General features: G+C 38.2%; 1 protein-coding gene across 3 annotated transcripts in view; it reads right to left on the bottom strand.

The window, feature by feature from the left end:
* Positions 1-23,847, bottom strand: part of LOC306872067 (teneurin-3-like) — a 181,067-nt gene that overhangs the window by 103,899 nt on the left and 53,321 nt on the right. For 2 of the 3 annotated variants that reach the window (XM_079420416.1, XM_079420415.1), the window contains exon 1: positions 5,015-5,201. In XM_079420416.1, the coding sequence (XP_079276542.1) occupies positions 5,015-5,186 (172 nt within the window). In that variant the 5' untranslated portion in view covers positions 5,187-5,201. Of the gene's footprint in view, positions 1-5,014; positions 5,254-15,169; positions 15,399-23,847 lie in introns of those variants that run through there. The other variant, XM_079420417.1, reaches the window with a different exon arrangement.

Below are 23,847 nucleotides of genomic sequence, written 5' to 3' on the forward strand. Positions count from 1 at the left end.
GGCAACGTGTGTGTAGCTTTGTAAATAAAGTCTAAGTATTCAAGACATTCCTCGCCTCCTCGCTTCCCTGCGCCTAAGTGTGACGTGACAATTTATAGGTGATATATAATTGTTGTTAATTTTTTTTTATACATAACTGTGTTTTGTTATATTGTTATTTTTGTGTTTTGTATATAACCACTGTTTGGAGAATTTATCTTCCAGAATCTAGAAGTTTTTTTGTTTGTTTTTTTTAGCCCATTTCCTATCCTGAAAAGTCTGCCTTGCAGAACTCCCAGAACTTAATAACAAGATTTAAAGTTAAATTCTTCAAACAGTGGTACAAGAGGATGTGGTGCTGGTCCTTCAAGAGTCACTCTCCACTTATCTATAAAGCCTATAAAAATTAGTCTTCATATATTTCACAACACTTCAGCATATTATTCTTATTAAGTGAGGGTAATTTTTTAGGATTCTTTACCGAACCTAAGTCTCTGAGAACCTGACACCTTCAACTACTGGAGACTCCAGGTTTCAGTTTCGGAAAATGGTGGCGCTGAAGACTAAATGGTTCCTGATGGTTTCACACCTAATTCTTCACCTTAATTCTTAATTCTTTTGCAGTTATGTCTTTTCTTTTCCACCTGTTTTTTTCCTAGTTTTGAATATTTCTCATGGGCATTTAATTTTTGACTTTTTAGTCTGAGTCAAATCTCTTTTTGGCTCATTTTATCTGTAAAAGAAAACATGCTTAATAATTATGACCACCTTAACATAAGGAGTTTTTCACTTCCAGCCTTCATGGACAATTATCTATCATTTATAAATGATTCAATTCAAAATTAATAGTAGTTATTAACATTGATATGTTTTGGAATTAAAAAAAAATATATATATATATATATATAATCAGAATATCAACTTATATAATAATAAGGAAGCACAGTATATATATAATTCAGCACCGCATATACAAATTTAAATGTTTTACAACAGTTCTTATAATGCAGAATTTAAATAATTTTTACATTGTAACAACGAGAATGGTGTGTTTTTTGTGTTACCTATGGGTTTCAGGATGCAAATAGATAAATAAATGTAATTCTAATAACAAGCTTAAATTTCTCTATGAAAAGTAGTTTTTGTTTTTCCTTTTGATTTAGGGCGAAATATGACATTTTGAAGGTGTTTGTCAGATTCAACCATAAATAAGTCTAAAGTGGATGAATAACATTTCTGAAGATTAAGCACATCTTCTTTCTTAAGCTTGTAGAAGAACAAAAAAATCCAGTTCTATTTTGGTATATATCCGTGAGAATCCTGTTATACCTCTCTCTCCTTTCTTCCTTTATGTGCTCCCCCTCTCTCTTCAGTAAGAGAGCCATTACAAAAATGGGCAAGAGTAAAGAACACTCACATTATAGCAGAAAAGTGCGGTGTGAACTAAAGAAAAATAAACATATGTCCAATACCTGCTGTATCACTGTCTCTCCCATGCGGTTCAACAGAACCATCGTGCCTTTGAGACAAACCAACCCACCTCGCAGTGCAAAACAGCATCTCTACAGGGCATTCACAAATCCTCTCATCAGTGTGACATTTGTATGGAATGAGGACACAACTGGCTCCATTCAGAGAGGAAGCTTAAACAAGACTGTCTACATTTGGCACACAGTATGTGATAAATACCGAATGAAAGCGAACTTAAATGCATGACGACGCAACAGGAAAATAAGCTAAATGTTTGTCTGTCGATGTGGCTGCATTCTGCTACTATGGCAACAAACACTACATGGACAACTGTGCAGGTGACTGAGTAATAGACAAAAATTAGTTTCCATGGCAATGTAATTGACAAAGCAGTTGATTTTTAAATAGTACTTCACAGGCATTATAGCATTTTGCAGGCTTGCTAGGGGCAACCTGAATGAAATCATAGCTACATAAACTTACATAAAAATCAAGTGGTAGTAAAAATTCTAAATAAATAAGGCAGAGTGGTTTGGGGGACATGATGCACTATCTTTATTCAGGAGCTGCAAAGTAGGGATGTGCAAAAATACATGTATTTTGGGTTGCCTGAATGACTTGTCGGTCTTAAAGGGATAGTTCACCTTCAGGTGTTGGTCCCCATTGAAACGCTATGCAAGTCAATTGCTTAATGCAATAATATTATATGCAAATATAATAAAAATAAATATAATTAAATTAATTGAGGAATAAATTTAGATAAATTGTTATTTATTTAAATAATGATTAATAATTTAAAAATATATTATATTTACATTTACATTTAGTAATTTAGCAGACGCTTTTATCCAAAGTGACTTACAAATGAGGACAATGGAAGCAATCAAAATCAACAAAAGAGCACTGATATGAAAGTGCTATAAGAAGTCTCTGTTAGCTTAACATAGTACACGTAGCAAGGTTTTTTTTAATTATATAATAAATAAAAAGAATATATTATAAATATATTATATTATGAACAAAATGATTCAATTATAGTTGCCTTGGCTTTTAGGATTCATAGTGTTAAAGTAATTAAAACAGAAAGTAGAGGTTCCAAGACTACTTTCATCTTAACAAGTGGTGGTGTTTAAAAAGGGATGAATTTAAATCTAATTTTTAGAGAAGTTTTTATCTAGCTAAATTAAACTGTCAGAATACTAATAAAAAAGAAAAAAAAAACCCTTCAATGAATAAATCTATAAAAATAGTCGACTTTCCTAATCAACCATCTATACGGGAGAGAGGGGTGATCTGAGCCTGTGGGGAAGTTGAGCGTGTTTCTAGACAACCTTAAATAAAATTGGTGATATGACCACACATATCTGAAGAGTTAACCATTTTAGTCTGTGATGGATTTACCCTGTGATGGAGAGAGGCCCATTGAATAATTGGCACCTACATTTAAGTAAAAAACAAAAAAAAAAAAAAAAAAAAAAATTTGTATGCCTAAGGACTCATGCTTCTTGTGTCTGAACAATTACTTAATTCGCTGGGGTATATATGTAGCAATAGCCAAAAATACATTGTATGGGTCAAAATTATAGATTTTTCTTTTATGCCAAAAATCAGTATGAGATTAAGTAAAGATAGTGTTCCATGAAGATATTTTGTAAATTTGCTACCGTAAATATATCAAAACTTCATTTTTGATTAGTAATATGCATTGCTAAGAACTTCATTTGGACAACTTTAAAAGCGATTTTCTCAATATTTAGATTTTTTAAGATTCCAGATGTTCAAATAGTTGCATCTCGGCCAAATATTGTCCGATCCTAACATCAATGTCCAATTCATCAATGGAAAGCTTATTTATTCAGCTTTCAGAGGATTTAAAAAAATTGACCCTTTATGACCGGTTTTGTGGTCCAGGGTCATATAGCTTAAAAAATATCATACATGTGTTTGTGCTCTAGAAAGTTATAATATGAGGCTATACTGTTGGCTCTAAACTGCTGGATGGTACAGGTTTGTTAAAATGGTAGGAGTATGGTAATTTGGCATTTGTATTGTTAACTAGGGCTGAACGATATATCGTTATCGTATCTATATCGAGATATGAACTTTCAAGATATTACTATCGAAAAAAGCAACGATATAGACGATATAGATTTCCCCTCTCCGCGCTCGCCCCGCCCTGCATACAACTCTGGCAGTCACACAACGAACATCAGTTTTACGAGTGCCCTTGAATGCACCGCTGAGGTCCCTATTCGACCGCAAACTGCTCTGGAAATTCAGACACACAGAGAATCAGCTGTTCATCCATTTTGAGTTCGGCGCTTGTTTGGATGCCCCGTTTCTATTGGCCGCGCGGGGAAACGTCACAGAGCGCAGCGGCAAAAGTTGAACTATTTTGAACTTTGACCGCGGCGCGCGCGCAAGCTCGCCGCTGGTGCGCTCCGCTGCGCGTGCGCTTTGGTCGGCGCAGCAACTAACCGCCCTCGCGCAGCGCAAGCCATTGAAATGAATGGGTTTAATAGCGCAGCGCAGCGCATGCCGCGTCCTGTGTGAAAGGGCCTTGAAAGGGCCTTTACGCTGTACGAGTCGACGTCCACCAGTGAGTTCTTAAAAATAAAACTACACTTTCCAAATTTTTTTGTATTATGATGTTTTTATTTTTCTGAGAAATGCTTGGTTTTCACCGAACCCGTAGTCATATCGTATCGATATCGAGATATCTGGCATGAAAATCGAGATATGAAATTTTGTCCATATCGTTCAGCCCTATTGTTAACCCTCTGGGGTCTGAGGTGATTTTGGGGCCCTTGAGATGTTTTGACATGCCCTGATATTTGTGCTTATTTCAGCTACTTCTAACATACTATTGACCAACATGTATTTTTTTTTGTATATTTTTAAAGCAGTTTAATTTACATCCAAAGTGATTATTCCCATGTATGCACCACATCCTGAAATATATGTACATATTTAAGGTGGACCCATTACTGTCATGCGCTCACTTTAAACACACTGCAAGTAAAAATTGGCTCAAGTCACCCCACTCTCTACTAGGGATGTGCCCGAATCCGAATCCGGTATTCGGAAAGGTAATGATGTGTACTACGGCAACCGTACAGGGAATAAATACGATATATATGAGAAAAATATATTTCAGTGCTTTCAGGGAGCCGTTATTAATATGTGGGACATTGAAATCACTTAAGAATGCGCGTTTGCTTTTTACTTTCACTTTTCAGATTCGCGATCACATGCAGCCTAATCTACAAAGGAGCGGCACTACTTACCACACATTTCACAAGATTAGATGTTTGTCAGTTGTGCTCATGATCTGCAAATCATTCGACATCGTCCTATCGGCCATCTCTCCTTGTCTCTCTCTGTTTATGTGGTAAGTGAAATTTTTTGTACTGGAATGTAACAGGCTACTGTTAGTAAGCGGCTAACCATGTCCCTTTTGTGGCTCCGTAGAATGCATTATTAGTTTTCCGCGCCTTTTTGAATATGGATTCGCTATTCGGGTACATCCCTACTCTCTACTATAAAGCATCAGGGTTTCACCTACCAATGCAGTAACAGAGCAGCACAGAGAGGAGTACGGAGACAGCCATGGCACTGAGGGCGGTGCACCTCCATGAGCAGTACTTAGAGGACTTCTTGAACTTGAAGGCGCTGCGGGAGAGTGTGTTGCGGGGCAGGGGCCGTGTGGGGGGCGAGTAGACTGCCCCCGTGGCCATTGTGTAGCCTGGGGTGGCCGTGCTGAACAGAGGAGTGGTGCCAGTGCCTGTCTTAAAGAGAAAGTGCCTGAAAGAAAGAAAAAGAGAGAAACAGAAAGAGAAAAGCGATGGATATTAAATCTCGTTTTAAAAGATACACATTTTTTAAGTATTTTGCATTGAACAGCTTTAGGCAATAAAGATTAATGCCAAGAACTTGTAAGATCTGATACAGCTCATAAAATCAGAACCAGTTTTATTATTTTTAAAGCATTTAACAATCGCATCTAGAACTGTTCACGGAAAGCTTGGAATATTAACACTAAATGAGTTTAAATGAATAGTTACAGCAGCACAGATTGTTCACAGAGCAGGGAAGTGAGGTGTACAGCCCTCCCAAACTGCCCTGCTTCTGTACATCTCCCGCTAAGCTAGTGTCACCCTCTCCTGCTGATTGGCACTTAAAGTATGATTGGCTAACAGAAGCCCTTGGCATGTGGTAATTATGCTGGGCAGATATTACCAGCACATTTATTAAGCCAGCCCTTTATGTTTGCTTGAACACCACAGTGAAAATCTAGCCCTCTTCACTTCTCAATCTTTACCGAACACATCTCAATCAAAGCCCTAGTGTTTGACTTCCCTTTAGCCTGCTGTGTTTCTTTGCCCAAATAAAAGTGGAGAAATGGGAAACGTTGTGTGCGAGCGTGTGTGAGTGGCACTTTCCACAATAAATCTGGAATCAGTTGATTGGACTTGAGAGGTGGAGGAAAAAGCATTTTCTAATTAAAACGGTATTGTTTCCTCAATTGACTTCATTATTTTTAGCATTTAAAGATCATATTATCCCAGGTGTAGGACTGCAGATGAAACCAGGACTAGTTGTCTTTATCTCAATAAATATAAAGTTCTGAAACAAAAGTTCAAATGCATAAATGTGCATTTTCTCCAGCAGTTGTTTTGCATGTTGGTTTCAAATACATAGATCAAATTCAATTACAGAATATTCTCTTGTGTAAAGAGATTTTTTATTTATATATAAACATTATATAGAATTTTGAGTCAGTAAATATTACAAATAAATAAATTCTACAAGACAATCATACAATGAAGATAGATTTTAATCAGAAGACTGGACTTTTATCATAAATTATTTTTATTTGTAATTGTTAATTGTCAACAACTGTTAATATTTTTACACCTTTCTGTTGTAAATTTAGTTCAAGATTGCAACTTCCATTCATCTGACTTTCCTCATATAACGTCAATGTATTTTTCTAACAGTAGTAATATTTAATAGCCTTTTTTGAATGAAAATGCTAGGATATGTGCCTATACAGAATTACCTATGAAAAACAAACATGATAAATATTTACTGGAGTTAAAAAAGTAAGACATCTAACCCCGGTCTCCACAATACACATATTAAAGTCCTAAAGACCCTCTTCCACCACATGAATTCCCCTCCCTTTGTTAAAGAAAACATCTCAGAAGCTTGCAGAGCGAAGCAATTCTCTAAAACTGCATGGTTGTCTGTTCGATTGCATTCTTTATGTTGACAGAATGACCCATGAAGACACTGAACAATGGAACAAACAGATGATTCGAGCTGCGATATCAAATAACACTGAGCACTAAATCCAATTAGCGAGACAATTCGACAATGTCTCTGCATTCTAATGCAGCGACAGAGAGAAAGAGAGACAGAGAGAGAGAGAAACTGTGCTCTTGTTTAGTGCAGTAAACAGTTGCTGCCAACTCACTTTTACTCTAACATTATCAGTCTACCCAATCAAAGCCAAGATGCTGTGCAAGGCAGTCAGGATTTAATCTAGTAATGCAGGAATATCTATTAAAGAATTAGTCAAATTAAAATATTAAAGGCTGTGTAACTTGATTTATGCAAGTGGCGAATCGATTAGCATATTAGTGGATTTTTATTGCAACTTAATTTAGAGCAATTATTCCTAAGCAAGTACCAGTGTCAGAAGCGGCTGCCAATCAAGTGCCTCTTGATAATTTGCATTCATTGGTTAACCCAACAAGGGAAGAGATATAGGATAGGAGGTTGGGCCAGTGCATGACTGCTTTGTCTAAATTCGGTTGGCTCAATATGGGACTCTGGCCATTTGGTTGGCTCAGCGCTGGCCTTCTGTTTGGGGGGGTCTGGGACGGGGTGGGGGGTCTGGAGATTTAGCACTTTGGTTGGCTCAGTGTTGGGCTTGGCATCAGCAGCTGGCACCATGAGAAGACTCAGGAGCACATACCCATCCCCATAGCTGCCCTCGTGGCACACGGGAGGGAACACATCCATCTCTATTAAGTTGTCATGCCCGTTTTCAAGAACTGCTTGCTTTGCTAATTTTCTACATGAGAAAGACAAACAATTAGAATAAAGGTCGTCAGTGCTTTCTGGAGATGAGACAGTCAAGGTATTTCTAATTATGAGTTTGGCAGCAAATCCACAGAGAAAGAGCTTCCCAGACAGCAGTCAGTCATAGCTGAATGTATAATGAAAGACAGACCCACACACATGAAAAGACTCATAAAACAAGTATACTGCAGTTTTATGCTCGATGCATCAATCCGTTTTCCTCTAAATGGAAGCACTATCATGCTCTCATACGGAGGAATATTTATTACAGTGAATAGAGCCACAGAATTACTCGAGCACGCTGAACGACTGTAAAGTGCTATTGGTAGGCTCTCTACATCCACTATGAGCTAAGTGTGAGAATATATTAATTACTATACTTCCTCTACAGTGAATAGCATCCTCTGAGCGAGGGATGGGAATCTCTAGAGATGCACATAATCTGAAGCAGTGGTTTTCAATTGGTGGGTCGTGACCCTGAAATGGGGCGCAGATCTGGTCTGATAGAGTTGCAGGCAGCAGGGAAAAGCAATGCCAAAGGTCAAAAATAAAATGCAACTAACCATGTAATTGTGTGTTGTTAGGATGTAAAAATAGGCTCATCAACTTTTATGAGGGAGAAAACAGCTTTCTTCATATCTTGTTATCTCATTGACATCAAAGGCAAAGTGTGTGCAAACATATTCTACTGCATTTTGATGAAAACTCATCTGGCTCCTGTTGGAAGCTAGTTAAGCTACCGATATGGACAGCTTGTGTGACAAGCCTTCAGCCTCAGAAACCATGAAAAACTATAAGGTAAAGGAAAATATTATCCAGACTACATTAAATACTGGTTCACTTGGTTTGTGCTGACCACAATGTGTTTATGCAGTGAGTTATTGGCTGCTGAGACATTTATAAATGAACAATAATTAAAATATATTTATCAATGTTTCACCTCATTTCACTTCATTCTTGCTTATTTAAAAATGCTAAACAATTTTAGCATTGTGCAAATCGAAGACCAAAAAGTAAAACCACTTGAGAACCACTGATCTAAATCCATTGGGCAATGTGGAGTTTCTCATTCCTCTCCGCAAATTTTCTTGTGGGTTGAAAACTGAAGCACAGATTCCAAGAGTAATTCAGTATGACTTTGCACAAGACCTCTTGGTTTTCCTGCATAACACCACCATGGCCTACGCTCTACCCAACTCACCCTTCTGACCTCATAGCAGGAGTTCAATCCTTTACTTCAAGTTTTTACAACAAGTGACTTGCAGATATGTAACTCAATAACCCGACTTGACCATATGCTCATCGGGCTTGAATTACACTGACTGGCCTGCTTTTATACAAACCACACAACAGCCTTTAAAATGATTTATATGTAGTTTCAAATTCATTTTTGCCCTACCTTTCAAGAAAAATGAATAGAAAAAGAGACAAAGACAAACTCTGGGAAATTTAAAACTGGAAAGTCAATTTAAGTCCAACTGTCTAATTTAAGTCACATTGTGAGGAAAATTACAAATGTTAATTACATTTTATGACGATTGCTGACACTTTCAATTCACTCTATCCTCAGTTCATATGGCATTTATAGTCAAATAACATTGGGTTACATCACAGTTAAAAGGATCATAGAAATAAGAACAATTGTGGTGCGGGGTTCAAAATAGTTTTGAATTACTTTGAATGCCGAGATTAGACTCTTAGTAAAACGTTAATACAAAGTACATTCATCGCCCACTTAAACGAGAGATAATAGAAGATGCGAGATAAAAACCAGCGATAAAATCTCCAGCTGTAGTATCTGTGGACTGACTGGGGCATCTGGTGTTTGGGTAAGACAGGATAACTTTCCTTTGACACAGAAGACAGGGAACAGGGATTTCGGAGCATGAGGGACGGGATAACCATTGTTAATTGATTACAGCAGGCGTGACATCAGGCTGGAAATTGCTATGCTAATCCATGTATCTCTTTTCATGTTTGTCATCCTCTGACAAATGCCTTCACAGAAGATTTAGGAAGAGGGAATGCAAAAAAGAACTGGAAAATAACTTGACAATACGTATATATGGCGGCGTAATCTAAGATAGTCTACTTAAAAGAGAATAAAATTTCAGAAATTTTCCGACGTAGAATTGCTATTGGATGTAGTGAAATATTTAGATGAACTGGTGGAAACAAAATATCTACTCTTCTGACAAAAGACCAATGACCTTCAGAATGAATACACATTTCTTTTATGTCATGCTAACCAACAGCCCTGTGCTTCACACGTATGTCTGTATGTAGTCAAGCTACAGTACTTATATCGACAGTGATAAACAATCTCTATCATTACGAATTATAGAAACAGGCCTAAATGATGTTAAAATTTAGATTTCCTCTTCACATCACAGTATGGAGGCAGAAAGAGAAAGAACAAAAAAACAAAAACAAAAAAACATCATAACCTCTATGTGAAGGAAAATGCAAATAGGGGCTATTGTTATTCTCAAGGAGCCCATTTTTCCAATGCTGCCTGCAGTGCGTTCTTCAGTGAATATTTGCAAGTTATAAAAGTGACAAAGGACAAAGTGTCAGTACTGAATGATCCTAAGCACTTAAGCCGGTACTGAGAGGCATCTCACAGTTGCTGTTTGTTTTATCTGTGTGGACTGACTCTGACTGTTCCCTGCTCCTAAACTGGTGTTGGAGATCATAGATAAAATAACCAAACATCTAAAGGCTCTTGACAACTGGTTGGCTTGGCAGGATGGTGTGTGATTGTTCTCTGAACACAATCTGCTATGAGTCATCAGGCTTTCACACTTTTTTTTTTTTTTATTACAGTAACTCCTATTGATGTTATATTGATAGATGATGCTTTACTTTAATGACAATTTGATGTCTGGTTTTGTTTTGAAGCAATAAATCACTGCTCTTTAAAACCACTTACCAAAGACAAAGACAACAAATAAGGTAAAATGTTCATTGGGCACTTTCTCTGTTTACTGTCTTTTGCCCAAGGAAAGTTTACAGAAGATTTATTTAAGACTTTAATTACTTTTCCTCCTCATAACAGGCATATATCCACAGTAAATGAGCTTTTACAATCAAGCGCAATGAGCACCTCCTTCTCTCATGTGATGGTGAAAGTCGTGAGGTCTATCTTTAGCTTTCTAACCTCTGAGGCGTGACATGGGAGCTGACCTATGAGTCAAAAGTGCTTTGAGATTCACACGAGGGACTCCTGTGTGCGGCTGATGTGCACTTTGCTGGGTATCTCCACATAGAGAGTAGCTTGAAAGTAGGAACTTTTTGATATGTGCAAAAATAAAATAATGTCCAGAACAGAGTATGTTGCAAGATGCGTTATTTTGCCAAGAGCAAAAAGCGAGGTTTCAGAATGTCAAGAGCTTTAGTGTTCTCTCTCATTTCAAGATAAATATATCACCACTCTATCTTGAGCAAACATGTATGTTAACAGCCTAAGAAGCAAGAATTCACCACGCATTAAACAGTGCTAACACACTACCAGTAGTGAGATTAAAGATACATATAACATTAAAACAATGTCATGGAAGATGAAGTTGCTGTCTCTTCACTCAACTTACATACTTTGGTCCAGAAGCAGGTTCGCCAGTTGCCTGATGTGTTTTTACATTTGAAATTCTCAGACTCTGAATGTGGAGATCTTGAGTTATTTTAATCAGTTAAGGACCTGCAGGTGTCTCAAGAGGCTTCTCATGTTTCTCTATTCCCCACTTTAACAGTACCATCAAATAATGATGAGAGTAAAGACAGTAGAGTGAGGTAATTGACTGTACGAAAGCAGGAGTCATGATCGTTTAGACTCAATTGCCTGTTTAGCACAAACTGTTTGCAAATTACAAGAATGTTGAAGCATATGCTCAGACGTGATCTGTATTTCACCACAAGGTTCATGACAATGTCAATAATGGCTTAAAGTTACAGTCAGTAATTGCTGAAACAATGCCACCTGAGCCTTGGGAACCAATCGTTCATGCTTGTAAACACAGGAACGCAGTCTTCATTGAAGCATATTGGAAGTGTGTCACTGGAGCAATTTACTATACCTAACAGCCTGTCTATTAAACAAATTCTGAATTGTTCCTCTAATGAAATTTATGTAAAACAGCCACTAAATAATGTCAAATGATAACTTATTCCAGTGCAAGTAAATTAGCAGGACGCGTTTAAGGACTGGATTGTGAAATTTTCTCTAAAGGCTAAAGGTCTCTGCACACTGACTCCGAAATTTTCGCATGCGTTTTTTCGCATTCACAATCTTAAAAATTCGTCACGCACAGAGACCTTGCACACTGAGTCCGATGTGTTTTAATTAATCCGTTGCGAAAAAATTCGCAAAACTATACAAAATGTCTTCAAGCAGTGAGGATGATTTTGTTGTCCTCTCTCTTTTTAAAAAAAGAAAAAGAAAAAGGAAATATCGGGTCCATCCAATCCTTAGATTGCGCAGAGAGGAAGGAGAGTTCCACCTCCTTATCAAAGAGCTGCGGGATTATCCCGAGAGATTCAAAGTTTATTTCAGGATGTCAGTGCCTCAGTTTGATACTTTGCTAGCGATACTGAATCCACATATTAAAAAGAAGACCACCAATTTCCGTGAACCAATTTATCCTGAACAGAGACTGTCTGAGGTATGGATACACCAACAGACACACACACACACCAAACATCGGTAAGGTGCGCGCTAGGCATAAAAAAAACATCAGTTCTTTATATTCTGTATCTTTGTATTCCGCAATTTGTTTGTCAAAGTGCTCTGTGCTGCAAGACGAAGTGTATTAATTTGTGCACTATTTTGGATTTTGGCTTTCGCTTGTACGGTGGCTCTGAATGGTCAAAACACCTTCTCAAAGCATCTCAAAATGCTTTATACGGATGCGAAAAACGCAAAAAATCGAACCCGATCCGAATTTTTTTTTGACGGACGAAAATTTCGGAGGCAGTGTGCAAACATGATTGACAAAACGTGAGGTCGTATTTATTTTTCAACGTGCAAAAATTTTGGACGAAAATTCGGACTCAGTGTGCAATGGCCTTAATGCAGTCTACTGAATTTTTTTGTTTTTATTTCTTCAGCCAGCATCTCCAGCCTCAAACTAATCAATGGACTTGTTCAGTTGTATTTTCACTCTGCCAGCACGTTTTCATCCATTTACTAGTGCTGATGTTTTTCATTATTTTCATCTAAACTTTACTGTTTTGCCTGTCAGGGAGCTGGATGTTTTGTTTATTTTAACTCTCAAAGTCAGTCTGTATCATGTAAACAGTTGTTAAGTAAACTCCATGTCTAACTTGGAACACGGCACCTATTGAACCAAACCTGCTACGCAGACACGCAACAATGTGTGCTTTCTAGCATAACTGAACGAGTGTGTGTTTTAAGAGTGTTTATCTGAAAGGATGCGCCACTATAGTACGGATTTACAAGCATCTGTGAGTGTCAGAGAGCCTATTGAATGTGTGTGGTCCAGTGTGGTCTTCCTCAGGATATAAAGATAAATTTGAGCTCTCTTGCTAATATCTACAAAAATGTACATAACGCTTTGTCAATATGAGTGGAGGACCGCCAAGTTCATTTCTGGGATATGGTGTGCCCACTGAGACAGAGAGAGAAGAGACGAACAAAAACAAACAGCAGAGCGTACATTGGAAAAGAGAAAGAAAGCAAAACAATGCAGGTGAACAACAATGGACTAAAGAGCAAAAATCCTGCTGCAGTTAACACGACAAAAAGTAAAAGAGCAAGATGGCCACATAGTAAAAAAAGTGAGTGGTGAGGAAAACAGAGAACCAGAGGGAAAGACCATAAAGGAAGTGTAGCTGTTGGATATTCCTGTTTTGGGACCACTGTGTCCATGTGAAGGGCCATGAAGTGAAACTCGAGGGCGGCGGTGCTGAAGCAGGTGTGTTATTTCTGGATCTCTCAACACTGTGTTTGCACTGGCGCTCATAAAATATAAACTCAAAAGCAAGCCACTCATCAGTACTCGCAGGCCTGTAGACCTTAGTCAGGGTTTGTGTCATATTTAATTTAATGTAAGTGAATACAAGGCTGTGAGGGTGATGTACAGTTTGATTAATGTCTATTTTTTAAAATGTATTTTTGTCCACTGTAGGGTTGTCACAATACCAATATTTTAGTAGTTTATGTGAAATATCACAATTCTCAATATTAATTTCAATACCACAGCACAACTTATTAACATTATTAATTAAACAAATAAATAAAGGCCATTTAATATAAATGATCAAATATAAATAAACATAAAACACCTTTTCCAAGTAATTATGCAATATTATAATAATTAGAAATAAACAAACATAATAAATATAAAAATACAGTACTTGTCGATATTGTTGCAAGATTAAAATGAATTCCATTATTTGAGTGATATTTCCAGCAACAGGAGGTCTAATGCATAAATCCAATAATGTTGCTTGTTTATTTTATTATAAGGCAAACAAACTGGATTTATAAGAATACTTTTTCAAAATGCACATTTTCATTGAGAATTGAATTTGACCATTCATGCGTGAAGCTAAACTCTCTGTACTGCAGTAAAAAACTGTAGAAATGTAGGGTTACATTTACTTTTTATTTACTGTTAAATTTACATTTATTTCAGTATGAACTTGGAGCCATTTTCCCTAGAGCCTTTTCAGAAAGACAATTTTCTGATTTTGTTGGCTTGATACTGAGGTACCATTAGCCACTGAACGGATTGTAAATATATCCCTCAAAGCCTCACTCTCATTTACATCAAATTTAATATTCTGTCTATCCAGATTAAAGTCTATGGCTCTCAGGCTGTGGAGGGGATGTGAGGCTGTCTCTTTTTCTCTTGACTGCCTTTCATCAAGTATTTTTAAAGAATGGCAGTAAGACATTTAGCACAATGACAGCATCGCTTACCAAAAGTTTCTCGAACGACCCTCATTTCTCTCTCTGCACTCACCCCCACTCTGTCTGTTTCGGTGCTTACATCACGCAAGGATGAATGAAAGGAGTGCGAGGTGGTAACATTGCTTAATGGGAGAGGCTTAGTCATTATATATACAGTGTCACTAGAAAGAGTAGATAAAAAACAGAGAGAGGCCATTACGGCACTAACGTGCAAACCCCTGAAACAAAGCGTTCCCTTCTGCTAGTGTTTAAAGACCCCTCACAGTATCCTCCGAGCTTACAGCCTCACTGATTTATGGGAGGAAAACAACCAAGCCGTATCTTCCCCTAAGCTTGGCAAGGCCTCAGTCACTCACACTCTGGGATGTTAGCAGAGTCAGCATAAGCACTTTTTGATGCTGCCATATTATAAACCATTTTGTGAGACTGATGATAAACAGAAACCTCATTTTGACTGATGCTGGTCAAAACTTCCTCTATGAATGAGGAATGTAAATTTTAAGTTGAGGCTTGATAGTATGTATACTAATTTAACTGGATACAGGCTGCATAATATATAAAAAAGCCCTGCAGTGCTTTGAGAGAGATATAAAGGTCACGTGTCCTGCTGTGTGAGGAATGTCAAATAAAGGACCTTTCCATAACACAGGCCACACTTTGGGATGTAACTGTGCTGGTGTGTGCGATTGCGTAACTGACCTACTCTCCAGCGGCACATTGCTGCCCAGGACCCAGCTGTCCTGCAGCGGCACTGACTCGGGTGTGGTTTGCAGTTCGGCGGGGAGGGCGGCCGGAGGGGCCGGGCTCACGTTCCTGCGGCTGCTCAGAGTGTTGTGGTTCAGCGCCGTCACCGACGGCTGCTGCTTGTGCGGGGGCGGCACCGGTGGCAGCGTGGACTGACCCTGCTTGTGCTGATTGGACGGTTGCTCTGTGGAAAGAATCAAACGGAACTGGGTTAACCAATGGTGAGTAACGCTGTGCAGATGTAAGCAGTTGTCCTTGGTAATTAATCGTGGCAGTTATGCAAATGTGTCTGGATGAATGTGCTTTTGCCAAAGAACATCTGGGACATATTACAGTAGGGTGATGATGACTTTAACTATTTAGTACCCACCCCCACCAGCTGTCGAACAGAGTATATGATGACAACGACACATATGCACGCACCCGTACACATATAAGCATATTATTGAAACAATTAGACATCCGCTTTCACACATCCCGGGGACCCTGGTGGCACTTATCTGTCATAATTGCAGTAAATCCACTCTTCGCTTTGTTTGGGTTTGCACCATGTTAACAAGAATGTATGAAGCAGCAGCATTTAGGTAGTGGAGATTCATTGCCAGTCACATCATAGATATTTCAGTGAAATTTCATAGGTAAGAAAGTTAATTGTCTATTGTCAATAATGTAGCGATGTAAGAAGCACAGTTCAGATAGAAGTCAAGCCAAGCAGCTTTCTGTATGACCAACTTGAACATGTCCAAAAACTAAATGCGGAATTCTCGCGAATGCAGATTTCTTATTTAAATGACTTAATTTCACCAGGTCGAAGTCCCAAGAAAACCTCCTTCTTCAATCTTAAAGCCTAGTTCTGATCATTTATATGTACTAGTTTAACTGTACGGGAAGCGGAGTAGACGAAGCTAGTAAGTGTATGCTTACTCCTTATTTCCCCTTTTTCTTAGCATCTTTCTGTCATTGTCTTCTTTCCTTCTCTCTCCTAAAAACGTCACACAGTGCATCAGACTTACCGGGTCTCATTGCCAGAGGCACATAATCAGAGCCTTATCAGCACCTTTGCAAAATCCTTAACACACAAACCTTTCTGGTTGTAGCGCAGAGGTGAGAAAAAGGGGAGGTTTTAAGGACCGATTAAGCTTTGTACTTAGCATTAGCCTACAACTAGCTACGCATATTCTGAATCAGGGATCTTAAGTGGCATTTGCCAAATTGCAAGGGATCATGTCCTTCTTTAAACCTCTGGTGAGTCAAATCTAGAATGAGAAATTGAAGGAGAGTGCAAGAGATTACGTGCTGTAACTTGAGGCCAAAAAATCCTTTTTCCTTGAACACAGATAAGATGGAACACAATGATACGTATGCGAAGCAGCCTTTCCAGAAAGACAAAACCATTGCTCAACTTACTGCGCTCTGCTGTGTTACTCATATGGCTGTCTTTGATGGCAGTTTGATACAGCAAGGTTGCTGTAAGAGCTAAGCAGAATGACAAACAGCGAGTAAGTGAGTGTGCAGGGCGGTTGAGAAGCTTCTGGCAGATTCGGACTCTCTTCTGGTGTGACAGGGCCATTTTGTGGCATCTTTGACCTTTTCTAGGGCTTCTTGTATGTGTCCGTTTCATTCACTTTCATCTCCTGTTTGTCTCTTTGAAACATCTACAGGCTTGAAGACATGCATTTGAGCAGATTATAGTACAGTAGGTTATAAGAATAACTTATGACAAGGGCTCTAGCCTTACTGTTTGTTTGCGCCTTCACTTTTTTTCTGTCTGAAAACCTAAAGTTGCTAGTGTTTATGTGTGTGACAAAAAAAAAAAACCCTTTAATAAAGGACAATAAATCTTACATTAGTAGTGGGTAAAAAGAGACACTGTCAACTAAATTTTCCAAATAATATTTTCAGAATTTATTTTGGCTTTATTGCTTTGTCAAAATGATAAAAAAATATATTACCAGTTTGAAGATATTCTTACTATTTTTCTCACAGAGTAAAAAAAGTAATATGTAAACTATACAGCAAAATTTACAAAAGTTTGAAAACCCTCGCTGTAGATTGTTCAAGGTTGCCAAGCAACATCGGAACTTGTCACATTATTATAGAATTCAACAGATGTGCGTTCAGTCACAGGTGTGCAAGTATGCATACATTTTCTGATGGCTTCAGACATACTTAGTCAGATTCACAAGGTTGAAATTCCTCCAAAAATAAGACTATTGTGATACCGTTAGCGTGATATATATATATATATATATATATATATATATATATATATATATATATATGTATATGATTTTTGTAAAACGGCCCATCCCTAATGATGATGTGATTCTAGCCCGGCGGTTCAGGTGTGTGTGGCTGATCATGAATCAAAGAGGATGTTCTGACCACCCCCGCAGTATTCTGGGATACAGTGTGCTCTCTTCAAGTAAAAATGTGATGTGCTGAGAGAATGCAGGAGAGTTAGAAAGGTTTGCTGAGAAGCTGAAAGAAGTAGACAGGTGTGGTGTGGATTGCTTAAGGCAACATACAGGTACATGAGTGCAAATCTGTTGGGAATCACAACACATCTAGCTTCTAGCTTTTGTCTGAGGTCTGTACACATGTTCTGTATCTCCCCTAAAAGTCATCCACACAAACACAAAACCTCAGGATGGGCTGTAACCCAGAAAAAGGATTGCTCTATTCTTTGACCAAAACAAAACAAGTACCTGAAACCCAGAGGCAGTGAAAGTGCACAGACAGCTTTCAGATTGGATTCTCATAACGTCCCCAGGGGAGTGCTTGCGTACATTTCCATAGTCTAGGTGTACACGTTCCATTGGGTCCTATCTACTTTGCAGCTGCCGGCTTCAAAGAACACAACAACAAAATCAAAAACAATGGAGGGAGAGGAAAGAGGGACTGTTGAGCCTGTTAAAATTCAATTTCCAGCCTCCTCTGCAACCGATGGCGCATGGTACCACTCAATCCCATGATAATCAAACTGTCAGACACACAATCGTTGTGGGAAAGGTGCTCTTCTGGACTCAATTCGCTTTTGGCCCCAAAAGTAAACACAACTCTATATGCTTCCTGTGTCATTAGGCCTGGGGAAGATACAGTTTCAAAGAGAGGTGAAAGAATTTTAGCCCAGATAACTCATACTGTGGCTTAAAGCTTCTCAATGCCAAAAAGGAAAAATTACTATTATTGATCAAAACAGTAGCTATAGGTGTACAATAGGTTCATTTCATACTTATATATTGAACATGGCTGGAATGCTGTACTGGTTAAGCAGTACTGGTAAAAATACAATAAAAAATTGTTGTGTCTTGTTTTCCAGAAAACAAACAACAAAACACTTAAGAATTGCATAAAATATTAAGAACTGTTTTCAGAGAATATGTGTGACATGTCCTGTCATTGAGAGTTGATGTAAAAGACACATAACACAATTATGTTTTTTATCTTTTACAATGATATCGTAATTATTTACTGTTTGAATAAAGTACCACAATAACAAGTAACAAGAGTTTTTATAGCATTGATTATAATGAGAATATTATCAGGCGACACTGACAAATTGTTTTCAAGCATAAATCTAACAAAATTTAGTGTAAGCTTACAGCAAGAAAATAAACTGACAATGGGATAAGAAAAATAAATTCCAGGAAATTGATCTTGTTTTAGGAATGTTTATATATATTTACTGGTAAGCAAGACTGATTAAGAAAATTGGGTTTTGCAGTACAGAACAAGAATTTATAAAGTAAAATAAAAGTTTTCACAGTTTCTTTTTAATCTCAGAAATCAGAGTTAAGACCTGAAGCCACACGATACAACAGCAGATATCAAATTTTATTTTATAGTCTATGGCTGTTTCTCGCCTGGCTAGCAGAAGTTGAATGAAATAAAGAGAGAGTAAATGAAGTGTGGGAGCAGACGATCAAGTGTGCTGATCTGACACACTCAGCATTTTCAGCAATTGCTCACCTTATCTCCATTTAATATCAGGGGAGAAAGGTACATAATGTATTTAGTTTTACAGCACGCTTTCACACACACACACACACACACACACACACACAAACACACACACACGCTCAAACATAAAAAAACTGTGGGGAGACAACTTTATGGCTGTTCTCTGAGACAGCTCTCCAATACGTCTCAATTTCACTGCCATATGTTTGCAACACAGGTGCCATTCCAGAGTATAGATGGACATTTGTCACGCAGCAGGCCCTATTAGCCCCATCGTGTCTGTTGCTCTCCAGGGATTCTGCATAGAGACCCTTTACATGCCCAGTAACACTGACTTAAGCCCGCTCTCTGACCTCCAGGCCTGACCCCTCTCAAAAGCCCATCCACGCCTCTGGTGATGGCAGAAGGGAAGTGTAACCCAGCCCTTGGCGAGAAGGCCTGGACATGTCAGTCCTAGACGATGGATGGGACAGATGCAGGTTTTATGGCACCGAAATGCGATCGCTGACAGACGACCCTGCCTGCTGTAACTCATGGGACGTGGCCCGTCATGCTCGTGTGCAGCAAAAATATTTTAAGAGCCCTTTTGATTAGGATTTCACAGGCAGACTTGAAATTACAGCCAGTGCAATTTATCTCTTAATAGGGCTGAGTGATAGCTATTAAAAAATTTGTTATAATGAAAGTGCCGCTTATCTGTACCAGCACATCTCGGGCCCGAGCTTGTATTTCAGTGCTGGTTCATCAGCAGATATCTGACCTGCAGTGGATGCGTGTGACCAGGAGACAGTGAGTGCAAGGAAACGGAAACACTAATGCCCTGACACCCAGAGTGTCAGTGCTTATATCCGCGCTGTCAAACTCTAGATTACCTCACATGTCCTTCACCCACACCTGTCAGAAAGCTGGGAGCACTCAGAGAGGCCTGTCATATCGAACATTCACCCCCCTTCTAGTCTTTTCTCAATGCTCATTTTGTAAACCTTTCCTCCTGAAAGAGGCTTTACAAAAGGTAGGCCTGAGTCACTCAGTGGGGAGCGTCCATCAACGTCCATCAATGTCTCTTTGCTGCGTCCGCTCACAATGGCGGAGTCGGGTGAAGGGGGCGCAATGTAGTCAGACAAGAGTTGCGTGTTGTGGGGAGGAAGAGAAGTGAATGGCTAAATGGGCTCTAATAGAGCTGTGAGAGGCAGAAAGCCAAGTAGGACTGAGTTTTTGAGACAGACTGAGGTTGGTACTTCCATTCATAAGGCTAATGAGACCGTTTATTTGTGTGACATACCTTGTGTGGCTGAAATGGGTGTGGGGGAAGAAAGAGGTTTGGTTCTTTTAGCTACGACGCAGGATGGGAAACAGAAAGGACAAGTTGGTGTTCCCTGGAGTCTGTGATTAAAGAGAATGGTATCATCTCTGATATCTAGAGCACATCTGGGCCGAGGCTAAACTCACTGTAGATGTAGCTGGCCACCAGCTCCACTGCCCTAGATTACAAAACAAGCGCTTGACTTAAAGGATTAGTTCAGCCAAACATGAAAATTCAGTCATCATTAACTCACCCTCATGTTGTTCCAAACCCATTTAACTTTATTTCTTTTGTGGAGAACAAATTATAAATATATCAGTGCTGTCAAATGATTAATTGCATCCAAAAAGTTTTTGTTTATATAATATGTGTGTGTACTGGGTATATTTAAAGTATATATAAATACACAAATATACAGTATATATTTTGAAAATGTTTACATGCATATACATTTATATATTTATATTATAATATTTTATATAAATATATTTAATATATAAACATAACATTTTTCTTAAAGATATACATGCATGTGTTTGTATTTATATATACATAATAATTATAAACAATACACATATATTATGTAAACAAAAACATATTTTGGATGCAATTAATCATAATTAATCACCTGACAGCACTAAAATGTATTTTTTAAAATACAGTTCATTGTCTTCTGTGCAATTACAATGAAAACACTTTAAGAGTATTTAAAAAGACTCATGTGACTCATGTACTATATTAAAACTCTTTTAATGTCACACAATGCTTTATGTGATAAAAGATCAAAATACACAGTTAAAAGTCATTATTCACTAATAATCAATCAGAACAGTTTTGTGAACTAGATCGTTTAACTCATTAAAAGTCACTATCAGGACATCATTAGTTGTCCCATGACTTAAATTAGGTCTGTTCCTCTCATAAAAATATTGTATGGTTTCAGTAGACTTGTAATAGAGTGCATAAGTCACATTGACTACGGCTTCGTAAACACACGAGTGAGCAAATTATGACTGAATTTTTAGTGAACTATTCTATTAACAAACAAATGTCATTAGAGGGAGTGATTTTGAAGATCTGGAGCTCCTGGACAGGCAGAGTTGTGCATTTTCACGGACTGGTGATGGAGGTATTTGAAGAAATGAAGACTGAGACGTCACGTCAGTGTTTTAAGTTGTTCTCGCTCATTCCCTCTGGAGGATGTCTGAGAACATCACTTTTTTTTTTATTAAGAAATGAGACGTTCACTGTTGTAGAATATCAGACTGAATCAGACAAATTTAAGATGCGATCAGAACATTGAAACATGAGAAGCTGGAATTCCACCGAGAGGCCCAAGGAAACAGGACGCCGTAAATCAGATTCCTAGCTCCAACTAGTCTGAAGCAAGCAAACTAACCAGCAAGCCTCTTTCACAAAACAGCTTACAACCTTGAGACAAAAGAACACTTATTGATAATTCCAATTCAGGAAGGAGACCGTCAAATTTGGGGCAAATAATCAAGACAGGTGGTCAAAGAGATGGCCATCACATGTTCCACAAATGAATTCATGAGCGTCCTTAGACTGACTTCTCCCCCACATAGAAGACAGACCAAACCAAAATTCCTTTGTCTAAAGAACATGCCTTCGAACATGCCTTCGCTTCCAATCAATTCTTTGTCAAATGTATCATAGTCTTGTTATAGAAATCATGTTCAAAAGTATACTTTGCAAGAGCCTGTAAAGTTCAGACCTCTGACTGAACAGATAACAAGTTGATTTATTGATCTGGTGGAGGAACAGAGCAACACCCCAAGCAAGGCCAAGACGTCCAGATGGGACAGTCTGAAAACAGAGTTTAAAAACTCAGGACACCATCAAACTCTCTCTTCTTAAAAATGCTCTCTTGGCTCTCTTGGTCCTCTCCCTTCTCCTCTTCTTCTCTTTTGCCACAGTGTTTTGACGCTGCTCTTTGAGCATGCTCTGGTCCAAAGATTAATATTTTAATATAAAAAATATTAATCTTTATATTAATATTTTTAATATTAAGTCTCCGATTCGAGTCTGTGACCGCCTCAAAACTTCTACCAGCCACAACTCCATTGGCTTCCCAAGACTTAATTTCAACAACTACTGAACTCTCAACCAATCAGCCACTTCGGGGAACCCCTTTCCTGCAACGACGACGACACAAAGGAAACCCCTTAACACAGGCAAAGCAACCAAGTAACACCTCCAGGTTCTAATTGAATTGGTGTATTTAATATAAATTTTAGCCTCATTGAGAAACTCAAAGCGAGGGTTAAATAAGTGATTGATGGTTGTTCAGGTCTATGCAATTGAACATATTGCTGTAAACTTGGGATTTCACATTTCCATTCTCTTAAACTCATCCTTTCCTCACTTTCTCTCTTTCTGCAACGTGTGAATGCTTGTGTTCATGTGTTAGATTAGTTTATGTCTTAGGTTTACATAAATAAAATCTTATTTATGTTGAAAAGAGAAGTATCTTGTGTTTTGTGCTCACAAGTTAATGTCTTAATCTGCCGATCTTGTTACTGTGCTATTAAATAGTGTTTTCACAATATTTTGTATTTTAATATCCAGTCCAGAGTTGAGGTTATATGGCTAGGTCAATTAATCGCTGCCGGCTCAGTGATCAGCTGTAAAACAGTGATTCTGTTCAAATTCCTTATAAAATCATAAATTATTCCCTTTGAGCTAAATTAAACTATCTGCTTTAAATTACATATTAATATTAAATTTTTATTACGTTACGCTGTTACTTTATTTTATTGCGGCATGTCTGGCATTATGATAAGGGGGATTACTCGCTTTCCTAACTGAAAGGCCTGTAAAATGTCAGCTCTCTGTCGTCAATATGTGTCAAGATGCTAAATTGACATTTCAAAAGCGCACCAGTCGTTGAAAGCTAAAGCTGTCATTCGGAGGGGCTTGACAGGAATGGAAGGAAAGGTTATTTGTCAACAATGTGGTGGCCTGTCATGTTTCACCTTGCAGAACTTCACTTTTTTTCATTGGCGGGGGGATTAATGCAGACCGCAGTGGGGAGTGGGCGGCCATGCAAAAAGCTGAGTGACATATCAAACTCTCAACTTCCTCACAGATAAACATATTACACAAAGATGATTCGCATCACTGGAACACAAGGCAGCCAGACACAAAGTGTCAAGGCTTCTCTCAGATGCGCGGATCACAGACGTCACATCTAATGATGTCACAACAGGACAGGCGACAGAAAGGAGCTAGATAGATGTTTCTTTAGAAATAGAAATGCCCCCTCATATTTCTGAGTAAAGTGGGTTATTAATTAATTAAACTTTTTAATAATAAAAAAAAAAACATGTAAAAAAAAAAAAGGAAT

The sequence above is a fragment of the Barbus barbus genome (assembly GCF_936440315.1).
Source record: "Barbus barbus genome assembly, chromosome: 7".
Lineage (NCBI taxonomy): Eukaryota > Metazoa > Chordata > Actinopteri > Cypriniformes > Cyprinidae > Barbus > Barbus barbus.